Source organism: Ceratotherium simum, chromosome 38 (assembly GCF_057802395.1).
Source record: "Ceratotherium simum simum isolate JZ-2026a chromosome 38, ASM5780239v1, whole genome shotgun sequence".
In the NCBI taxonomy this organism is placed as follows: Eukaryota; Metazoa; Chordata; class Mammalia; order Perissodactyla; family Rhinocerotidae; genus Ceratotherium; species Ceratotherium simum.
Window position 1 is genome coordinate 2,178,858 of NC_141937.1, and position 23,789 is coordinate 2,202,646.

The window sequence follows — 23,789 nt, forward strand, 5'->3', positions numbered from 1 at the left end:
AGAATCTGAACCTGAGTTTCATCGCAAGAAGAAACAGCACGACGTGCACTACACCTGCACACGTGCTATGACAACAAACGCAGACACGTGCTACCAACATCACAGCAGGCTCATCATAAAAAGCAAACGCCTTTCTATAACCATTAGAAAATTCTAAGAAGGCAGTTGCCAGGGACTGGTGGAAGGGGTACTGGGGAGAAGGTGCTTACTGGGCAAGGAATATTACTTTGGGGTGATGGAAAAGTTCTGGAATCAGATAGACGTGGTGGCTGCACAACACTGTGAATGTACCAAATGCTACTGAATCATTCACTTTAAAATAGTTAATTTTATGTTATGTGAACTTCATCTCAACAAATTATTTTTTAAAAAGTTCTAAGAAACCCCACAATTCTGAATACTTTCTCACAACAACTATTGCAATTTTAAGAGTCTTTTTCATAACTATGTTACCACATAAAGTTTACCTTCTCCTTATTCTAAAGTTTGAAAGGAAAGAAATAGAAAAGTTTGTAATTCTTCTCAACTTTTAAAGCTATACAATTTTCAATACTATTTATATACCTTTATTATAGGAAAAAATTCTTAAGATAAAGTCAAACATGTAACCAAATGTGACACATTAAGGAAACTGACTTAACTGATGTAAAAATTATAACCACAACTACTGAAGCGGTGCGGCTTTGCAGGCTGAAGCTTACCTGGATCACTCCTTCCATCATGCTCACCATCTTGTTGACTATTGCAATCACCTTATGCGTACGTTCTGTAGGACTGACATCAGGTCTGTACTGGCTTGACAATACATACCGACAGGCCATATATAATACATACGTAGGGGACAATTTAAAATGGACTGTAGAGCTATTGGTATAATTGATAATGGCAGATAAAAAGGAATCTTCAGCTGTGAAAAGATTTCAAAAAAGAACAAAAGAAGAAGAAAAAGAACAAAAAAACCATGAAAATCAGATGGAGAAAAATGGAACAAGAAATAATTCACTAACAATGGAATCTGAAATTACTCACAACTTTCCCTGAATTCAATGCTTGCAGGCAATATCAGTTCAGGCCCAGGAACATCCTGAGTTCTAAAAGAAGAAAGTTGCCATCTCTTAAAATCAGGTAGCTAATAACATCACTGACAACCTGTGCAGATTTCTGCAACTATCTTTTAAATCTCTATATAGTTTTTTCAAATAACAAAAGCCCAATGCAATGCCTCATTTTCCTATGTAATCCATTTGAATATTACAATGAGCGTATTGGGAGTGATCACGTCCCAGCTCCTCACAGAGGTCAGTTCCCTGAAGTATCTGCTTCCGTCCTGAGAACAGATCTGACCACGAGTCTCTATTATTAACGAAGACTTTGTGCAGGAGTAGAGACCAGGCTGTCAGGCACCTGCTGCAGTGATGGCTCAAGTAACTGCCAAGAGACATACAGAAAATCTAAACCACACTGAGCTTGACACGGAGCTCTCACACATGAAAGATGAAAACTTTGTAAGAGCTAGACATTGTCTTTCTCTCCTGATAAAGGTTAGACAAGACGATCCCTGAAGGGCCCCTTCAGCCATTCAGTATTAGCATTTTTCAACTCGCAGAGTGATGCTTGTCTTAAAAAAAGACAACCTACGCACTCACATTTTTTCTTAAAGTCACATAAATTTCAGGTATTTTTCATCATTTAACCTGAGGCTACAAAAATAAGAAACTGCCAAAACATATAAACAAAGAGAAACTATAATTTGGGACATTTCTAAGAACTAGCATTGTACTACTGTTAATATATTTCCAGGCATTCAGGATCAAATTAATCCAAAGGTTAGGAACATTTCTATTTCTATAAAAGAGTTGTCCAAACAGTGGGTCACTCTGCCCCCACTGGTAGGCTATCAGGTGGAGGTCTTCTCCCAGTTATAAATATGTACAAACGTGGGTATGTGTCCACCAGGCACAATGTGAAACACAACTTTGTGTCATGCACTGTAGTCAAAAACATCTGAAAGCCATTAGGAAGCACAGACTTTCTAAAATGTGTAAGATAAATAATTACAAATCCAGTTTGGATCTCCTCTTCTTAATAGATTTATACTTTTCTCAATGGACAACATTCAGTTTAACCACTCTTTCACTTAGACATGTGATCAGAATTTCAAGCAATTTAACTATTACTTATGTTAGTTTGCTACTAGCTTATAGTTTATGTATAACATTTGTATATTACCCCCCGCACCCCAAAATTACAAATAGGCAAATGATTAGTTTCCTTAACAGTTTAATATCTTTATCATTTTAGTTCAACTTTAACAGAGATAATCAAGAAAAATTCTTCAAAAATCTATCCTTGAAAAGATAAGAAAATTAACATTGACAGCAAAGCAATTTGCCTTTATTTGTTTTGTCTTTCTGCAAACATAACTGAAAATTAAATAGTGGGGATTATAATGACTTTACACTGGAATGAAATAGCTATTGAGTTAAATATTGGCTCAAACCAAACTGAGGTCAATATTTATTCAAATAAATCTTCATATACGGTGAGATGGAAAGTCAACATAGTTATCAGGATATTTGGATTTGTTTCTTATTTATCTATTTTTTTGTGAGGAAGATCGGCCCTGAGCTAACGTCTGCCAATTCTCCTCTTTTTGCTGAGGAAGACTGGCCGTGGGCTAACATCCATGCCCATCTTCCTTCACTGTATATGGGACGCCGCCACAGCATGACTTGACAAGCGGTGCAGGGACCGGGGACCCTGGGCTGCCGCAGTGGAGCGCGCGCACTTAACTGCTTGCGCCACTAGGCCGGGCCCAATTTGTTTCTGATTTAAAATGACAATCATGGGGCCGGGCTGGTGGCGCAAGGGTTAAGTGCGCGCGCTCCGCTGCGGCGGCCCAGGGTCCCCCGGTTCGGATCCCGGGAGCGCACCGATGCACCGCTTGTCAAGCCATGCTGTGGCGGCATCCCATATACAGCGGAGGAAGATGGGCATGGATGTTAGCCCACGGCCAGTCTTCCTCAGCAAAAAGAGGAGGATTGGCAGATGTTAGCTCAGGGCCGATCTTCCCCACAAAAAAATAGATAAATAAATAAAAATAAAATAAAATTGCAGATAAGCAGTTATTTTCAATTTAATATCCATAAAACGAACCTGGATAAACTTTACCAATTGTTTATGTTTCATCAACTTAACAAACCTAGTCAAAATAAGGAATTTAAATTCTCACTGAAAAAAATTTTAAAATATCAATGATAATTTAAAAGTCACTCTCATCATTCAAAAGGATTTTTCCTTGACTAAAATTAGTGTTTTAAACATGCTTATTAAAGCAACTTAGATTTTTACAAATATAGTCATGTGTCGCTTAACAATAGGGATACATTCTGAGAAATGCTTCATTAGGCTGTTTCATCATTGTGGAAACATCACAGAGTGTAGTTACATAAACCTAGATGGTATAGCCTACTACACACCTAGGCTATATGGTACTTATGGGACTACCGTCATATATGTGGTCCATTGTTGACTGAAACGTCGTTATGCAGCGCATGGCTGTATGAGTTACATTATTTAAGTATTGCTCATACCAATATTGTATATGTGAAAAACACAAAGACTAAAAATGGGAATAATCATGTTTCCATCACTGTCTTAATATCAACAAAATAACATATTTTATAGTTCAAATAAAACCTTTAATAAGTCTTTGCAAAGTAAAATAATCTGACGTTGCAAAAAATTAATTAAAATATATGCTCACAGAATAAAATAATTTCTGACATACAATTCACCATCATATGGCTATTTACACTATATTAACATACTATACTTATTAATTTTGCATATCCTAAAGCACTATCCGAATAACTTCCCCTCCCCAATCGCTTAATTCATTCACTCATTCAAATATTTATGGACTAAGAACTATGATACATACCTCTTCAATCACCTTATAGAGAAACAGAGGTACTCCTTCACAATACTAATTGACCATTCTGAACATCTCACTCTAGAATACACCACCAGAAACAGTCTACAGAAAGTAGGCTATTTATTATTACATCTAAAAAAACTCACATAGTCAACAAAAATCTTGACTAACCAAAAGCCCACAATAAAAACAAGGTAAAAACCTGAGATTCCCATATGAATCTATAAATTTAATTACTGTGATGAATGATATTAAAATCTTATGATAAACAGTGCCCCCTGCTGGGAGATGGAAAATGAAAGAACTGTATCAGTAGCCTGTCACTGAACTGATAAGTGACCTTGGGCAAGTCACCCACCTCAGCTAATGCCTCAGTTACTGGATCTGTGAAAGGGAACAGTCAGAATGGCCTCATCAAAAATCTGGATAGCACGAAAAAGATGACAGCTCCCAATTTCACTGCTGATAATGAGAATATGATAAAATACTCACACTATATTTCCCTATTTCTGTCTGAGTACATTTAGAGCCCTACAGTAGAAGTGCTCAGCACCAAACAATGCTGCAGTTTAAACTAACCTGCATCTGGAACTCACCATCTATTATTTAACTACCGTGTTTGAGGTACTGACATTACTTTCCACATTTAAACAATTTTAGAGTTCACAATTTAGAGTTCACCTTTATTAAGGTGACATATACCTAAAAATCATAAGAAAAGGAAATAACAAAAGGTATAATTTCTCTGTTCAAAAAAGCTAGGCAAGAACTATGCCAGAAGAAAAAAACAATTCATCCACCATCTCTCTCAACAGGGAGACACACCGCATCAGAGCACAAGACATCGTAACTGGAAACTCCATAATTCTTAGAAACTCTACTTCAAAATCATTTTGGGCTCTGTGCATTTTTAAACATGTAAGGATTTCTTCTAGAAATGGATGAAATAACTAGTTTTATCTAAATATAAAAATTATCAAATATTAAAATCCTATAAAAACTCTCCTTTCTCCACCAGTAGCACATTTAAAATAGAAACATTTTAATTCAACGAGCCTTCTATTTCAACTGAGTCACACTGTGGCAGGCACATCAGTAAGGGACACAATTGTTGATGAAGCATTTTTTTTCAATTCAATAACATGAAAACGAAATATTCTTAAAAATATTGCTAACCTTCTAAAAATGTCACCTAAAGCCCTATAGAGTCAATCTTTATCCAAAACCCTCCCTAAAAACACTTTACTTCTTTCATAATGAAAAATGAAAATATTTCCTACCTGCTTTCTTGCCTGCGATAATCCTGCTGCTGTTCTCTGATCATTGGCTTCACTGTCCCTCGCTCCGCTGTGCTGGAGGCAGACGGTACTCTGTCACTGTCCAGTCTTGTGGTACTCTAGGCCAAGGGGAAAATACAGGGCGTTTAAACACACCATGCAGCCCAACCAAGCTTGACACTCAGTGCTGCAGGTGAAGATCTGATACAACGCTGCCACGCAGGGGACAATGAGCACAGACCACAAAAAGGCACAGCAATGCTGAGGACGTCATCCACAGTGGCATGCCCCAAAACACACTGTCGTTAAAAGAATAATAAAACACATAGCCACTTTCCTTTTTAGAGAGCTAGAAGTTGGTTTTAAAAGACAGGCATGCAAAAGTGACATATACACAAGGTTTCTTCAAAAAGTACAGTAATAATAATGACTTTATTCCAAAAAGCTCTCTCAAATCAGGACAGAGCTGAGAGAATATGTACAATATGAAGAGTTAGGGTCTTTATTTGTTAGTTTTAAGAAAGGATTTAAAAATCTGCTCATTATAGCTCAATACCTAATGAAGAATTCAGTACAGAAATTGGTTTATTTCTTGTCCTTAATCAACACAGGGAAAAACCACATATATAGCAACTCAATACAGTACATTTAAGTCCTTCCAAACAGTACACATTCCTAACCAACCTATGGCAGACAAAAAGAATGAGTTATTTATATTAAGAAAACAATCAGAACAGAATCAAAAAACGTATATAAAGAAATCCATTGTATTTAAAATTTTAAGTGTTCTTTCTTTTCTTTTTTTGGTGAGAAAGATTAGCCCCAAGCTAACGTCTGTTGCCAATCCTCCTCATTTTTGCTGAGGAAGATTGGCCCTGAGCTAACATCTGTGCCCATCTTCCTATATTTTATGTGTGGGACTCCTGCCACAACATGGCTTGATAAGTGGTGCGTCAGTCCACGCCCGGGATCCAAACCCGCAAACCCCAGGCCGCTGAAGCGGAGCACGCGAACTTAACCACTACGCCACCAGGCCGGACCCTGTGTAAGTTTTTTATTACATCTGTTTACTGTGGAAATTAAACATAGATAAGTAAATAAAAATCCTCCTTGCCTTACCAACTAGAGATTAACACTGTGCTGTACATATCTTTCCAGTTTTTCGTATTTTCCATAAATGAGATGATAAAACCTACTTTGCAAAAAATACTTTTTCATATGTTATAAACATCTTACAGTATTATTTTTACATTACAGAATTGTAATGGCCTTATAACATTTTGTTGTCTATTCATCATAGTTCATTAAACCAATCTTTTGTTATATTGTTTAAAATGTTCGTCAGTATAGAGTCTCACGACAATTCTGCTTGTAAATATATATACTCATACACAATAATTACTTCCATAGATATATTTATAGAAAAAAAACTGCTTGGTCAGTGAACGGCAATACTTAGACTACAAAAAATTCTTATAAATGAGTAATAGTAAGGCAATGGATAAACAAATTATGGTATGTTTATGTGCTAACATATTACAGAACAGTTTTAGCTTGTTTTTAAATAATTTTCAAAGGAAATGCTCACAAAGTAACAGCTAAAGGAAGCAGGACAAAAAGGAGTGCGTGTGAGTGTGAATGTGTGTGTGTGTGTGTGTGTGTGTGAGAGAGATTTAATTGTTAAAATGTATAAATAAACACACATACACGCATAAAGATTTCAGAAAAATACCCATCAAAATGTTAACATTAGCTAACTAAAAGTTGTGGATAAATGATTTTCATTTTTTTCTCAATTTATCAAGTTTTGTATTTTAACTACACATATTTATAAGAAACTGAAGAGAGGTATATTTGGTTCCAAGAGTATTTATTCATTCAATTACTCAGCAGATCTTCTACGTACCAGGCACTCTTGTAAGCACCAGAAGTACCTAGTGAACATATTGAGCACTAACCCCTACTTACACAGAGCTCACAGTCTACAGTCGATCAACAAAGAAGAGAAGTATCAGATGGTAATAAAAGCTGCATAAAGAATTTAAAATAAGGCATTGTAATAGTGGCTGGATGCTCAAAGAAGACTTCTTCAAGGAAGTGACTTGAGCTGAGGTCTGAGATAAGAAGGGACTAGCCACGTGAAAACCAGAGGAAAGAGCATTCGAGGAAGAGCAAATACGCTCGGTCTTCGGATGGGAAAGAGGCAGGCGTTCAGGGAACAGACACCAGTGTGGCCCGCGTGCAGTAACGGAGCCACGGCCAGCACACGCTAAGATGAGAGGGAAGGTTGGGCCAGGTCGTAAGGAGCTGTGCAAGCCAGTGAAGACTGTGCGATATATGGGATAAGAAGCCACCGGGGGCTTTGGAAGCAGGGCAGTAAGAGAACCTAATTTCCATGTTTCAAACATCAGTCTGGCTGCTGGGAGGAGAATGACGGGACAGAAGAGGGGCTGCTAAGACACTTGCAGTACTCCCACCAGGTGACAACTGTAGCCTAAGCAGACCTCTTACAGCGACAGTGAGAAAGGCAGACACTTGCGTGCTACTCCAGAGGTAGAGCACACAGAACTTGCCAATGGGTGGATGTAGAGGTTGAGAAAAGGAAAGGAACCAAGGATAACTTGTGACAGATTTCTGTTTGAGCAACGCCGTGGATGGGGTATCATTTATTTAAATGGGGAAGGATCAGGGAAAGAAGGATGTTTGAGAAAGAAAATCTAGTGTTTTTTTAGTTACGTTAAATCTGAAGTATGTTAGACATCCTCATGGATATGTCAAGCAAGACTCTGGAGTTGGGAAAGGTCAGGACCAAAGAGAGCAGGAGTAATTAACAGATAGACGGTATTTTAACAATTGCGTAATAAGGCAACTGCGTAAGACCACCTAGGGAACATATATCACAGAAGAGAAGGGGCCCCGGTCTGAAACCTCGGTCCCCCCAAATTTTAGAAGTCAAGTAGAGGAGGAGGAATCGAAGGAGGAGGAGGAAACAAAAAATCAGGCTGAGGAGGAATGAGCACGTAGCAGGAAGAATCGGGAGAGATATCCAGGAAGCCGAAAGAAGAAAAGTGCACTGAGCAAGTGGTGACCCAGTGAGGACAGACGGAAAACAAACACTGGACTTAGCAATCTGGAGGTCATCAGTGCCCATGACTGACACGGTCCCTACGAAGGGACAGGAGCCAAATGGGAGCCGAGGAAAGAAGATGGAGTTATAGGAAGTGGACACAGCAACCAAAGCTTATTTCTTCAAGAAATCATGCTGTGAACAGGAGTAGAAAACTGGGGGCAACAGCTGGAGGGTACAGCAAGGGTTTTAGAAACAGGAGACACTGTTGAATGTTCTGATGCTACTGAGAAGGTCCCGGACTGTAGCAGTTCGCTGCGTCATGGCTCCAATGCACCACACACCTTGAGGGGCCCCTTCCTCTGAATTTGGGCTGAGCCTGTGCTTTGCTTTAACCAATGGAAGGTGGAGGAAGCAGCTCCAGGCCCAAGCCTCAGGAAGGCCTGCAAATTCTGTGGTTCCTGTGAGGCACCAGGACGTCTGGCTGCCCCATGAAGAGATGACAGGGTGAGAGGTCCACGGAGAGGACCTGAGATGACAAGAAGACAGGGAGGCCTAGCCGTCCCTGTGTCCCAACACAGCCTGGCCACCAACTAACCCACTAGCTGAATGCAGCCATACAAATAACCACCAGCCAAGACCAGCAAACGAACTGTCCAGTTGAGTCCAAACCACACTGCATAAACTATAAATAAACAAACTGGCTGCAGACTTCACTGAGTTTTGGGGTGGTTGTTACCCAGCAATAGATAACCAAAACGAGGACGGAAATAAACTGATTATGCAACAGGTAAGGAATAACTGTGAAAGTCAAGTGTCTGAGAAGGAAAGACTAGGTGACAGGTGGGAGCTAGGACCTAAGCTAAGGGTTAACACAAGCAGGAGTCCACTATCTTCAGGGGTCACCGGACGGAGAAGGATGGTTACACATGGGATAAGCCTGGGACACAGTGCCTAGAAGAAAGCACAATTTCCCTGGCCTTAACGGAAAAAGATAGGCAGCTAATGTCATCTATGTATCACTAAGAGAGAACACAACAGATTAGGACAACCCACACTTAGAGACCACCATGAAGTCTGTTTTTACAAGTTTCATGAGTATATTATCAATAATTCATCCACGGTGTCTTATAATGTTAAAAAACACTGTCCTATCAGGTAACATACAGTCACCCACCTTGCTTGTTGGTAATGCTGTTCCACTATGAACATCTCCTCCTAAATCAAAAGTTGTCTCCTGAACAACTCTGTTGGGATAAAAAAAGAAATACATAGGATTAATCATTCTCAAATGATAAGGCATAGCTTCTTCTTTTATATACAAAAGGAACAGTTAGTTAAATATCCCAATGTTCAAAGATCTTCAAGAAATCATTTTAGTTTCAGCATATAAAGTTAAAGAATAAAAAAACTGTTGTAACTTTATGAACTTTCCTTACTGATGTATGCTGAATACTCTCAAGACCATATTTTTTAAAACTATACTTTAATAACAATAAATTGAAAGGAACCATAAAGAAAAAAAGCAAGCTGTTTCATCACGTAGATCTCTGTAGGCTGCAAACAACACATAAACGAAGTCGAGACATCTAGGGTGCCGCAGGCCCACCTGTGGACACAGGGAAGATGACAGTGCTCACAGGGAGGACAAGGCACAGAGGGAGCTGCCCTCCAGGCTAAAAGCCAGTGTGATGATTTTTTAAAAACTTATGCCAGTGTGATGATTTTTTAAAAACTTATCGACTACTTACGCTACAAATAAAGAATGGGGAAATTTTTGATAATGTTAGTAATCAGATCAAGAGTTATTCTAGTTTAAACAATTTTTTTAAATATCTAAAAATACCAAACCTATTAAAATCATCATTATAAAAAAATTAATTCAGAATATAAACAAAGTTTCATTTTAACGAGTCAATGACCTGAGGTAAGCTACAGTTCTTTGGTATGAATGAAGAAGGAATGCAATCCACTGGTCCCAGCCCATGAAAGAGGCCCAAGCAAAGGGGGAAAAGAGCCCTAAAAACCTGGAAACCAACAGGATGAGTCAGTGATTAAATTTCCTGGGCTTCTGCACAAAATCATCAAAAAGAATGAAAATCTCTTTTGTTACAATATTCCAAAAATACACGGTTTAATTTCAAAGCACTATGGTAATTTGAATCTTTTATTCAAGCCCAATCTATAGAATGAAACCAGAAAGTGATGCAGAAGTTCAAAACACTTTTTTTTTTTGGTTAGGAAGAGCAGCCCTGCACTAACATCTGTTGTCAATCTGCCTCTTTTTGCTGAGGGAGATTAGCCCTGAGCTAACATCTGTGCCAATCTTCCTAGACTTTGTATATGGGACGTGGCCACAGCATGGCTTGATGAGCGGTGCATAGGTCTGTGCCTGGGATCCGAACCTGCAAACCCCAGGCTGCCAAAGGCGAGCAGGTGAACTTAACCACTACACCACCTGGCTCGCCCCCCAAATCAATTTTTCAAACTAGAAAAGCAGGTACAAATTCCTCTTCTACTCCATCACTAGGAAAAGAAAATCATCTTAGACTACAAAATAATATTACACTTCAAAATAGTAGCTTTTGAGAAAAATAAAAGCTTTTACTGAAGGCTAAATATCAACTTTCTGGACATGACTTCATGCAATACATTACAAAGTTTTTTGAAATTAAATAGTTATCCTCTGTCACCAAGATATCCACAAAACATAGAAAATATTCTGCTGGTTTCCACTGGTTTGAAGGAGAAATTCAGTTATTTTGTCTCTAACAATTAAAATAGGAAATATGATAGTTCTCCTCCCTCTTTCATCTATCAAAGCTGCACATACACCTTACTTGTCCTTAACTTCCTCTTATGGATGTACAGGAATAGAACCAAAGCCTTCTTGATTCCATTTGTAATTATCATCCTAGAATAACAAATTTACTCAACACCATGCAAAGCTCTTTTATTTTTTTCTTTAAACCTATCAAAACTTTCAAGTTTAACATGGACTCATTTGTACTGCATTCTGGATATGTGAACAATTACAAAGTGACTTTATTTATGACTTTGATGACACTGTCCAAGTATGACCTTTGTGTATAAGAACCATCTCTTGGTCACCTCAGCACGCAGCGCAATGCCACATGACACACGTGCTCAATGAATGAAGACTAGATGAATACATAAATGAATCGATGGGTCATCAGAAGTCCCTGAAATTCCCAAACTGACCATCAATATCACACTGTGCTACCTTGCTAGAATACCACCACTAAGGCTCTGAAGCCACAGACCCTGAAATCTGCAGTTAACAATACATGTATCATGTGGCCCTCAAGGAACCGGAAAAAGAAGAACAAAGCCCCAAGTTACTAGAAGGAAGGAAATGACAAAGACCAACGTGAAAATAAATGAAGTAGAGACTAAAACGACAAGAGAAAAGATCACTGAAACTAAGAGCTGGCTCTTGGAAAAGATAAACAAATTGACAAACCTTCAGCTACTGCTATGAACAAGTATATGCCAACAAACTGGACAACCTGGAAGAAATGGATAAATCTTAGAAACATACAACCTACTGAGACTGACTCATGTAGAAACAGAAAATGTGAACATCATAAATTACTAGGTAAGGAGACTGAATTAGTAATCAAAACCTTCCCAACAAACAAAAGTCCAGGACCAAACAGCTTCAATGGTGAATTCTACCAACATTCAAAGAACAGTTAATATCAATCCTACTCAAACTCTTCAAAAAATAGAAGAGGAAAAAATTCTTTCAAACTCATTTTACAAGGCCAGCATTATCCTGATACCAAAACCAGACAAGGATGCCACAAGAAATGAAAATCATATAGGCCAACATCGCTGATAAACATAGATGCAAAAATCCTTAACAAAATATTAGCAAATCAATTTCAAAAATACATTAAAAAGGGCCATCCCCGTGGCTCAGCGGTTACGTGCGCGCACTCCGCTACTGGCGGCCCGGGTTCAGATCCCAGGTGTGCACCTACGCACTGCTTGTTCGGCCATGCTGAGGCCGCGTCCCACATACAGCAACTAGCAGGATGTGCAACTATGACACAACTATCTACTGGGGCTTTGGGGTAAAAAAAGGAGGAGGATTGGCAATAGATGTTAGCTCAGAGCCGGTCTTCCTCAGCAAGAAGAGGTGGATTAGCACGGATGTCAGCTCAGGGCTGATCTTCCTCACAAAAAAAAAAAAAATACATTAAAAGGATCACACAATCATGATCAAGTGGGATTTACTCCAGGGATGCCAGGATGGTTCAACATCCACAAATCAATCAATGTGATACACCACACTAACAAAGTAAAGAATAAAAATCATATGATCATCTCAGCAAGTGCATAAAAAGCATTTCACAAAATTAAACATCCATTTATGATATTTATAAAAACTCTCAACAAAATAGGTATAGAGGGACTGTACCTCAACATAATAAAGGACATATATGACAAGCCCACAGCTAACATCATACTCAATGGTAAAAAGCTGAAAGTTTTTCCTCTAAGATCAGGAACAAGACAAGGATGCCTACTCTCACTACTTTTATTCAACACTGTATTGGAAGTCCTAGCCAGAGCAACTAGGCAAGAAAAAGAAATAAATGGTATCCAAATCAGAAAGGAAGAAGTAAAACTGTCACTATTTGCAGATCACATGATATTATACACAGAAAACCCTAAAGACTCCACACTAAAAACTGTTAGAACTAATAAACCAATTCAGTAAAGCTGCAGGATACAAAATCTATACACAAAAATCTGTTGTATTTCTATACACTAAAAACGAACTACCAGAAGGAAAAATTAAGAAAACAATCCCATTTACAACTACATCAAAAAGGATAAAATACTAAGAAATAAATTTAACCAAAGAGGTGAAAGACCAGTACTCTGAAAACTACAAGCCACTGATGAAAGAAACTGAAGACACAAATAAATGGAAAGATATTCCGTGCTCATGGATTGGAAGAATTAATATTGTTAAAATGTCCATATTACCCAAAGCAATCTACAGATTCCAAGGAATCTCTATCAAAATTCCAATGGCATTTTTCACAGAAATAGAACAAACAATCCTAAAATTTGTATGGAACCACAAAAGACCTCGAATAGCAAAAGCTGGAAAAAGAAACAAAGCTGCAGACATCACACTCCCTGATTTCAAACTATATTACAAAGCTACAGTAATCAAAGGCCATCCCTGGTGTCAAGTGGTTAAGATTCAGCGCTCTCATCGCAACAGCCCGGGTTCATCTCCTGGTCAGGGAACCTGTCTATTGGTTGTCACACTGTAGTGGCTGCACGTTGCTGTCATGCTGAAATCTATCCCACTGGTATTTCAGAGCAGGTTCATCCATGGTGGACAGGTTTCAGCAGAGCTTCCAGACTAAGACAGACTAGAAAGAAGGACCTGGTCTTCCAAAAACTGGCCATGAAAATCCTATGAATAGTAGCAGAGCACTGTCTAATATAGCGCCAGAAGGTGAGAGAGAATGGTGCAAAAAAACCAGGCAGGGTTCCACTCTGCTGTCCACAGGGGCATTAGGAGTTGGAATCCACTCAACAGCAAAAACAGTAATCAAAATAGTACTGGCTTGGTCGGCCCGGTGGCTTAGCGGTTAAGCGCGTGCACTGCGCTGCTGGCGGCCCGGGTTCGGATCCCAGGCGCGCACGGACGCACCGCTTCTCCGGCCACGCTGAGGCCGAGTCCCACATACAGCAACTAGAAGGATGTGCAACTATGACATACAACCATCCACTGGGGCTTTGGGGGAAAAAAAGGAGGAAGATTGGCAATAGATGTTAGCTCAGAGCCGGTCTTCCTCAGCAAAAAGAGGAGGATTAGCATGGATGTTAGCTCAGGGCTGATCTTCCTCACAAAAAAAAAAAAAAAAGTACTGGCATAAAAACAGACACATAGATCAATGGAATGGAACCGAGAGCCCAGAAATAAATCCACATACATATAGTCAATTTCTGACAAAGGAGCCAAGAATATACAATGGAGAAAGGACCATTTCTTCAATAAATGATGTTGGGAAAACTGGACCACCATATGCAAAAGAATGAAACTGGACCACTAACTTACACCATACAAAAAATTAACCCAAAATGGATTAAAGACTTGAATGTTAAGTCCTGAAACTATAAAACTCCTAGAAGAAAACATAGCTGGTAAGCTCCTTGACATTGGTCTTGGCGAAGACTTTTTGAATCTGACACCAAAAGCAAAGGTAACAAAAACAAAAATAAACAAGTGGGTCTACATTAAACTAAAAAGCTTCTACACAGCAAAGGAAACCATCAACAAAATGAAAAGGCAACCTATGGAATGGGACAAAATATTTACAAATCATTTATATGATTAGGGGTTAATACCCAAAATATAGAAAGAACTCATACAACTCTATAGAAACAAAACAAACAACCCCAACAAAAAAGGAGCAGAGGATCTGAATTTTTCCAAAGAAGACATACAGATGGCCAATAGGTACATGAAAAGGTGCTCACATCACTAATCATCAGGGAAATGCAAATCAAAACCACAAGGAGATATCATCTCACACCTGTCAGAATGCCTATTATTAAGACGACAAGAAACAACAAGTGCTGGCGAAGACACAGAGAAAAGGGAAGGCCTGTGCACTGCTGGTGGGAATGTGAATGGGTGCAGCCACTATGGAAAACAGGATGGAAGCTCCTTGAAAAATTAAAAATAGAACTACCATATGATCCAGCAATTCTATTTCTGTATATTCATCTGAAGAAAACAAACAACACTAACTCAAAAAGATATATGCTCTCCCATGTTCACTGCAGCGTTATTTACAATAGCCAAGATATAGAAACAACCTAAGTGTCCACTGATGGATGAATGCATAAAGAAAATGTAGTATATATACAATGGAATATTATTCAGCCATAAAAAAGAAGGAAACTGTGCCATTTGTGACAACATGGATGTACCCTGAGGGCATTATGCTAAGTGACATAAGTCAGATGGAGAAAGACAAATACCATATGATCTCACTTATATGTGGAATCTAAAAAAAAAAACAAACCAAAGCTCACAGACACATAGAGCCAACTGGTAGTTGCCAAAGGCAGGGGGTGGAAGACGAACGAAATGCGTCAAAAGGTACAAACTTTCAGTTATAAAATAAATAAGTCAAGGGGATATAATGTATAGCATGGTGACTATAGTTAATAACACTGTGTTGCATATCTGAAAGTTGCTAAGAGAGTAAATCTTAAAAGTTCTCATCACAAGAAAAAAAAAATTTTTGTAACTATGGTAACGAATGTTAACTAGACCTATTGTGGTAATCATTTCACAATATATACAAGCATCGAATCATAATGTTGTACATCGGAAGCTAATATAATATTACACGACAATTATACCTTAATAAAAAAATATATATACATGCATGAAAAAAAATATATGGGCTATCTACCTAGAAATTTGTATAACAGTTTGACATTAGAACAAAAGTAATGTTTATAAAAAAATGAAAGTCCTTTTTAATTTATGGACGGATATGTAAGTAGTGATATATTCAACCACTAAGCAGTTTTCACTAGTTTCATAGGAAAATGACAGAATAATAAAATTTCACAGCACACTCTTCTCAATTAAATCTAAGTCATATTCTTAAATGATTTCTGCTCTTGATCACAAATATATGATGAGAAGAAACAACTGCAGGCCTCCAAAGCAAGAACCATTACGGCAAAACAACAGTAGGGGACTGATTTTCTCACGTACAGAAAAGCATCTCCAAGCTAAACTGAAGGATGGACTGTAATAGCGGCACAGAGACAGTTTGTAGAATAGTGTTTATACACATCAACGGGTACGGACGGTAACACTACTAACACCATCAAAATAAATATAAAACTAAATGAAGCACAATTGCAAATGGGAGGCAATAACCAACAGGTACTGTTGAAAACACACAACACATCAGAACAAACTGTTTCATATGATCATTTCTTTGGTGAAACATCCTAGGAATAAATAGAAAGTAAATGGATTTTGCGAAGCAGATAGTAAAGGCACATGCTGGTCTTCTCGGGGAACTAAGAGGTGTGGTCTTCTGCTGCAACCTGGAGCTCAGTGCAAGAGGCTGGGCACAGAAGACCTCAAACCGCCCATGAAATTTCTACTATCCAATTTGCCTACATGAACCTGTGTGATAATCTACAAAGTGTTCATCTGGGAGAAAGACATTAGGTCTGAATTGTACTATCTGCCTTTCACCCTTTTCCTTTGCCAGGATTCAGAACGGATGAAGGATGGAAAAAGAAGCAGAGTTCAGTGATAACCCACCAGGAACAATCAAAGTAGAAGATATACTGCTGATAAACTGACCAAAGACCAATACGAAGAAACTCTACAAATTCACACCTGGCCCCAAGTATCAGCTCTGGGTGGTCAACCAAAGGAGGTCATGGAACAAAACAACAGGACAGGTAACAGAGAGAAGACCACCACCAAGCCGTTTGTGTCTGTGCTCCTGGGGCAGAGAGCTTCTACTGCAGCAGACTTGGTTACTCCAAACAGCAGCAGGGACAAGCTCCTGCAGCTCTTTTTCCTAGTCCATGCCCTATCAACCTGCAAAATGGATAATAAAGTGGCTCACAGTATATTCTTTTCTTAAAATTGTCATTTCCAAAAAGGAGTCTTATTCCCGCCCCAAGAAAAAAGCTTTACTAGACTGTCAGTAAGGATTCTTGTTTTCCAGTTAATAGGCCCACACTGCAAGTCCTCAGAAGGGCACTAGGTGGAGCCAGAATACTCTGAATTCCTCAAGACATCGTAATCTGCTTCATTATCAGTAATAGAAAAAACACCTCAGCAAAAAACGTCAGTCACTCAGAACATCATAATTCTTCACAAAACAACAAATAAAGTACTGTTTTAAAGAATCGGCTAAAAAACAAAATTTAAACATCATTTAAAAACTAGCTGCAACATCCAATTTTAAGATGAAGTCAAGACCTTTCTTTCTTCTTCCCTCTGAAACCAACCCAAAACAAGAACCAGAACCACAAACCCCACTTTGAATTTTTTAAAATTAAAAGAAAATAAAAAATGAAAAAACATAATCTATGCCTAATTCAGACTACTTTAGGCATAATCAGAGCACTCCACAATTCTTAAAGTTGATGTAGAATAATTACCCAGGTTTATGTCTGGGACCCTTAACCGTCACGCCTCCGTCCACAGGTCTTTTTGTGAGAGCGTGGTCCTGGCTGGGGTCCACAAACTTAAACACGTGAGACGCCCCGAACTGCACTTTCATCCCGCTCTGCAGCATGGTTGTCTCTGAGATGCGCTGTCCTTCCACGTAAGTCTCAGCATCCATACTTCTTGGTGTGACAGTGACAACTCCGTCCATGTTCGTGAGGTCACAGTGATGGGGCTGAATTCCTGAACCAAACAACTAAAAATAAAATCACAGAAACTTCCATCATAGAGTCCATAGTATTAGAAAACAGAATTTTAAAACTGTGAGTTCCCTTTTTATGATAATATAATCTAATAAGCTCTGGATTTTTGGTGTTTTCTTTAGTGGATTTTCCTCCAGTAGTATGAAAGTAATTAAACACTGTCAAAACTGTCAAAAAAACCTGAACATTTTATTTTCAACATGCAGTAACTTGATTTAAGGCATATTGTAACTCTGCATTAAAAAGCATATGGTCATCTTACACATTTATTAGATATTAATGGATAAATCTATACAGATCATTATTACAAATTCCCATTTACCTGCTTTACTGCTGTGCTAAGGAAGGGATGATAGAATTGAAAATGACATTAATAATCTGACCCATCATTTCACAACAAGAATACAGAGGAAGAGTGATTTGCCCAAGTTCGACTTCAATGAAGTGATGAACTCTGACCTTCCTTTCTCAAAAAACACCTGAAACTCTGTTTTAACTAAATACTTGAGAACTGTATTCAGCTAACGTTTTAATTGTCATTTATTGAATGCCTACTACTAGGTTTCAGACCCAGGGACAGGCACTTCACATAGATTATCACCCTTATCCTGAAACAGACCTATAAAATTATTACCATCTTGGGGCTGGCCCAGTGGCGCAAGCGGTTAAGTGTGTGCACTCTGCTGTGGCGGCCCGGGGTTCGCCGGTTCGGATCCCGGGCGCGCACCAACACGCCACTTGTTAAGCCATGTTATGGCGGCGTCCCATATAAAGTAGAGGAAGATGGGCACGGATGTTAGCCCAAGGCCAGTCTTCCTCAGCAAAAAAGAGGAGGACTGGCATCAGATGTTAGCTCAGGGCTGGTCTTCCTCACACACAAAAAATTATCACCATCTTGCAGAGAAAAGTAAATGCAGTGACCACGCCAAGTTTCTAGAGGTGGAATGTGGACATAACCTCACACTCCGCTCTCTGCATACTGAAGCAAAGAAAAGTGACCCAGGGTAAACAAGTTATTTCTATTTACATGTAAAGTCTTTAATTTTTACCCATTCATGCACTCGCTACCATGTCGCAGGCCCTGTGCTACATGCTATTACCTACTGAAATGTAAGAATTACAGAAGGAAGCTTAGAGCTGCAGCGTGATTGCACACCTGGATAGAGTTGTCATCGAACTTTTCTGTCCCAACCTCAGTAACACTTAACTGAAGGCGGTAAAGCTTTGGCTTATCTCTGGAGTCAGAACCATCTGCGAGAAGAGAAGAAACAGAGCTTCATTTGCAAAGTTTAATGTTCTTGTCATGTTATTTGAAATAAGCAAATAAAGCAAGCAAACAAAATGTTATCTTAGAAATGACACTACAGTTCTCAATTCTCAGGATTTCTTATCAAAGAACTCTCCAAATTTATATCATCCAATTTAACTTACTGGATACAGAAAATTCAAATTAAGACAAACACATAAGCTTCTGTTTAATAGAATTTAAGGTGCTAACATCATCATTCATACCAACATTTTCTCATGACAAAAAAAGAAATTTTCTCCACCACACAGCCCTGGATCTTTATTAATGATTTTGAAGAGCAATTCTATTCGCAAATCAAGATCATCAAAGACACATGAACCTTCCCTACGGTAAATCTGCCATCTCTACAGCACACAGCACCACACGGGCTGGTGAGGCACAAGTGAATCACTAATGCAGCCTTTTAAATGAGCCTTCATAGCTCATTCCAGACCTCCTGGACCAAAATCCTTGAGGATGAGGCCCAAGCATGTGTCTTCTGAACAATCTCCCCAAGTGATCCTGACGTTCATTACTGACACTAAGTTCCAGTAAGAACTACAGTTACAAGTGCTTAGCTCCATGGAATGGAACTAGGGTGAAGGACAGAAAAGGAGACTGGGTTTTTCATTCTGTGTCATTTTAAATTACCTTCACGACAGTTGAAGTTTTTCATTTCCCTGTGCATGAATTTCTATGATGGGGATGGTTTGGGGAGGAGGAAGAGGAAGAACCACTGCCAAGACATCTGTCCCATTTACACCCAGATATGTTTATTCACTTCTCACCTACTATATTCCGTCTAATACAGGATGACGTCAATCAAAGACTTATTCTGATTTCAGAGTTGTTAACGTACGAGGAAATGTGCCTCAAAGAATCAGTGAATCACAACACAATCTCACAGCCATGACAGTCAGCCTAGTCTGTGTACATGCTACGCAAAGTCTCCTTAAAAGGCCAAGTAAAGCCTCCCTGACCTACTTCACTAATGCCTTAATAACCTTCAGAATCACTGATGAAGTTGCCAGTTAAAATCTCCAGTCACTGAGATCAGGAATGTAAGCTATGAGAGCTTCAGAAGTTAAACATTTGGAGTGTACACGGTGTTTTAGACTGCAAAATCTCTTAGCTGTGGTGTGGTCTGAACTCTCACAGACAAAAGACACTATGAATATGCAAGTTCTGTTAGAGCTGTTGCTGCTTTTAGAGTACACAAAAGAACATTCTAATAACAAAATTTTCTATTTCTGAAATATTTCAGAAATCTGTGAAATCCGGGTAAAGGTAAAATGAGACTGAAATGGTATTTGAGAGATACCAATCTGTAATATGCATTATAAAATTGGCTCATCATCCATGTTGCTTCACAGCATGCTGGATTATTCTCATTGTACATAGTGGCAATTGAAGCATTTTTTAAACAATTTTATTTTCAACTCCAAGTCCTGATCCAAATGAAGCGTCAGAATTATTTGGGGGCTCTCCCTGGACACAGGCAGTTCCCTTCTGGACTTGCTGAGTTCAAATCCCCTAGGAATGTTTACTTTGCTTGCTTTAAACTGCACAGGCAGTCCTAATGAACACTCCGGTCAAGAAATATCATGTGTCCCTCTCATCCTCCATAGAACCACAGACTATTTCATCTTAATGCACTAATCATGTTTTATGATGATCTCTAGTTACTTGTCTCCCCCATCTCTGAGCTCCTTGGTGGCTAGGTTTTTAAAAAAATCTCTTTATCCTGGCCCTCGGCACAGTGTCTGGTCCACAGTATGCATTCAATAAAGATTTAATTTATTAACTGTGAATACATTATTGTGAATAATTATTAACTAAAAATGAAGAAAACAGACTAATGCAATATGGTCACAAAGAAATTACACAAATGAATTATAAAGAAAGCAAAAGAAGCAAATAAGTGATCAAGAACAATAATTTCAACACAAAGTTAAAAAAAATACAAGAACATGAAAATATGTCTATTTAGGGGTGAAAGAAAAATTCACATTAATATTCTGAGTTTTGAATGCTTCTGAAAGGTATCTTGTGAGCTAATAAATGGATATTATATACTTTTCTACATCAACACATTTAGAAAAATAAAGAGAAAGGGAGAAACATAAACTTCTTCCCCAGTCTCTCCTTTCTTACCATTTCACTGTAATGGAAATCTATCAACAGATGGATTAAAAATACACTTCTTTCCCAGTCTCTATTTTTTTTTTTTTTTTTACAAAATCTTTATAGACAGATTTTTAACAACCTAAACAGCAGCCATGGGATTCAGTAGATAAAATGGTGTTTGGCTTGAGCTTGGGGAAGCAGGGAGAAAAGACAAAGGGAGGCAAGTGATGTTCAAATAACTGACATCCTTCTTCTTGTAATAGTCCATTTCCCTCTCCTTATTAAAAGTCTGATGATCATCTCATAGGCAGTAACGAACGTATAAAATTGTTGCCTAAAACAAAAATCTTAAATTTTCTCCCCTTCCTCCACAGCTATTCACAAAGAGTCAATTTCTGCCCAGAGTGCCTGAGCACCTTTCTTTCCAGGAGATAACTCAAACACAGCTGCAGCATTTAAAAGTAGAGATAAATCTAAGCAACCCTACCACACACAGTAGTACTTCTACCAGAAGGTTTTAAAAACATTTTTTTTAATTTTATAATTTTGTCTTAAAAATATGTAATATATTCATGTGGTTCAAAATTCAAAAGATACAAAAAGTATACAGTGAAACGTACCCTTCCCTTCCCTGCCTCCTGTCTAGTTTTCCCCCTCAGAAGCAAATCTTCAAAATCTGTTTTATGCATATATAATTAAACAATTGGATACACAGTCTTCTTTCTCCTTTTTTTTGCACAAACATTAGAATACTATTTAGGGCTGTTAAATGAAATCCAGTCGAATGTGCAATATTTGGGACATACACTAAAAAACTGGTATTTTATCTGCAATTCAAATCTATCTAAGTGTCGTCAACTTTATTTGCCAACTCTGCCCTCCCTAAATTACTATCCACGCTGTGTTGCATCTTGTCTGCTTTTTTTTTTAACTGAGGTGTATCAGAAAGTTTTAATATTCTAAATATTAAAGGAAAATAGATCGTTATGAACAAAGCCTAAGAACACTTTTTAAAGCACATTTGTTTTTACTGTAATTGCTGTTTTTTTACTCTATTGTTTTTACAATAATTCTATAAATCCAATTCTGCTTTTGCCTTCAGTTGCTTCCCAGGGTGAACCTTGGCAAGTTAGTTTGATTGTGGTGCTAAATATTTCCTCTTTGCCGTACCATTTACGAATGGACGGAGGGAGGGGGTAAGGGCTCACAAAGGATGCTGAATGCTCCCCACGTCTGGGCACGGTGCTAGGTGCTAGAGGTAATGGTGAGAACAAATTCACACTCCCACAGAGCTCACATTCCAGAACCAACAAAACAGTTAAGAAACTATAAAAAAATGTTTTGTAGCTTATTGAGACATAAATCTTAGAGCATATTCTCACTAACTTTATTGGAGGAAAAAACCCTAACTCTCCTCACATAGAATTGGCATAAAAACTAAGAACACTTTGGTCAAAGTTGATGACCTAATATAAGTCATATTATATGCATTTTTCTGTACACATCAGGTAAAAAAGGGGACGCATTTTTCTCTCTATTGTTCCTTTATTTTACAGTATGAAATTAACAAACACATGAAAAAGTTAAGGAATCCTTTTTAGGAATAAAATAATGACAAAAACAAGTCTCAGACTCTACTTTAAGTATATATGAGTATCAAAATAGGTAACAAGTATCACTTGTTTATATTAAAGACCAAAAACCCCAAATTCTAAGTTTGGTCAATATCCAATGAAAATGTGTATTATCAGTTTGGAGAAAATTCAACAAACCAATATAAGATGCTAAATTAAACTTTATACAGCATGGAAAAGTATTTGATCACTACTATCAACATGTAAAAAAATAAGATTTAAATATAAAAACAGACAAAAAATAAGTATTCCAAAAATGGTACAATTTTAAGATCACAAAGACTGAGATGCACGAAATTTGAGAAACATATTCCAAGCAGAAAAGTACAGCTTTGTTAACAAGAAGAAATGAAGGAGAATCCTAAGGAACACCCTAAAACCTGCTCAAAACGTAAACTGGTTCCCTACAAAAAAGATCATAAATATGAGTGAATACCAAATGTATGGCTGATTCTTTTCCTCTGTAACCTCCTAAAGATTATCAGACACATGGCCACGGACTTGGGATGCCTCTTCCCCAGCACATCACAGCTAGATTATGTGACAGTGGTGACCAAAACAGCTCCTCTTGCCTGCCTGCCTCTCAGTCTCTTTCTTTCTTTCTTACCTCACCATATTCTCATTCTCTCTTTTCCTCTGTCCCTGCCTCCTCCCCCTCCTTCTCCCCCTCTTTCTAACTTTTTCTTGGGGGAAGGAGGGGAAGGATAGGAAAACAGTTCTCCCCTTCTTTAGTCCAATTTCTCACTTAAGACTCAGCCTGAATAAAGAAATTGGACATTTCTGCAAAATAAGCTTCCATTAAATGAAATGAATTCTGGATATGGATCCCTTAGTAGATATGAATAAAATGATAGTACATTAAATTTCTTAAAATCCAACTTATTTATAACAATTCAAAAACTAACACATAAAATAGTTGGTCAGTAACACTGTTGTGCCCATGAGGTTCTGTGAGTGCTCAGTTCAAAAAGTAGTATGA

General features: G+C 38.2%; 1 protein-coding gene across 9 annotated transcripts in view; it reads right to left on the minus strand.

The window, feature by feature from the left end:
* Positions 1-23,789, minus strand: part of AFDN (afadin, adherens junction formation factor) — a 141,558-nt gene that overhangs the window by 55,396 nt on the left and 62,373 nt on the right. For all 9 annotated transcript variants that reach the window (XM_087425015.1, XM_087425013.1, XM_087425012.1 and 6 more), the window contains 6 exons: positions 18,918-19,012; positions 17,492-17,754; positions 9,459-9,528; positions 5,218-5,333; positions 1,030-1,091; positions 702-907 (listed from right to left, as the gene is read on the minus strand). In XM_087425015.1, the coding sequence (XP_087281141.1) occupies positions 702-907; positions 1,030-1,091; positions 5,218-5,333; positions 9,459-9,528; positions 17,492-17,754; positions 18,918-19,012 (812 nt within the window). The remainder of the gene's footprint in view (positions 1-701; positions 908-1,029; positions 1,092-5,217; positions 5,334-9,458; positions 9,529-17,491; positions 17,755-18,917; positions 19,013-23,789) is intronic.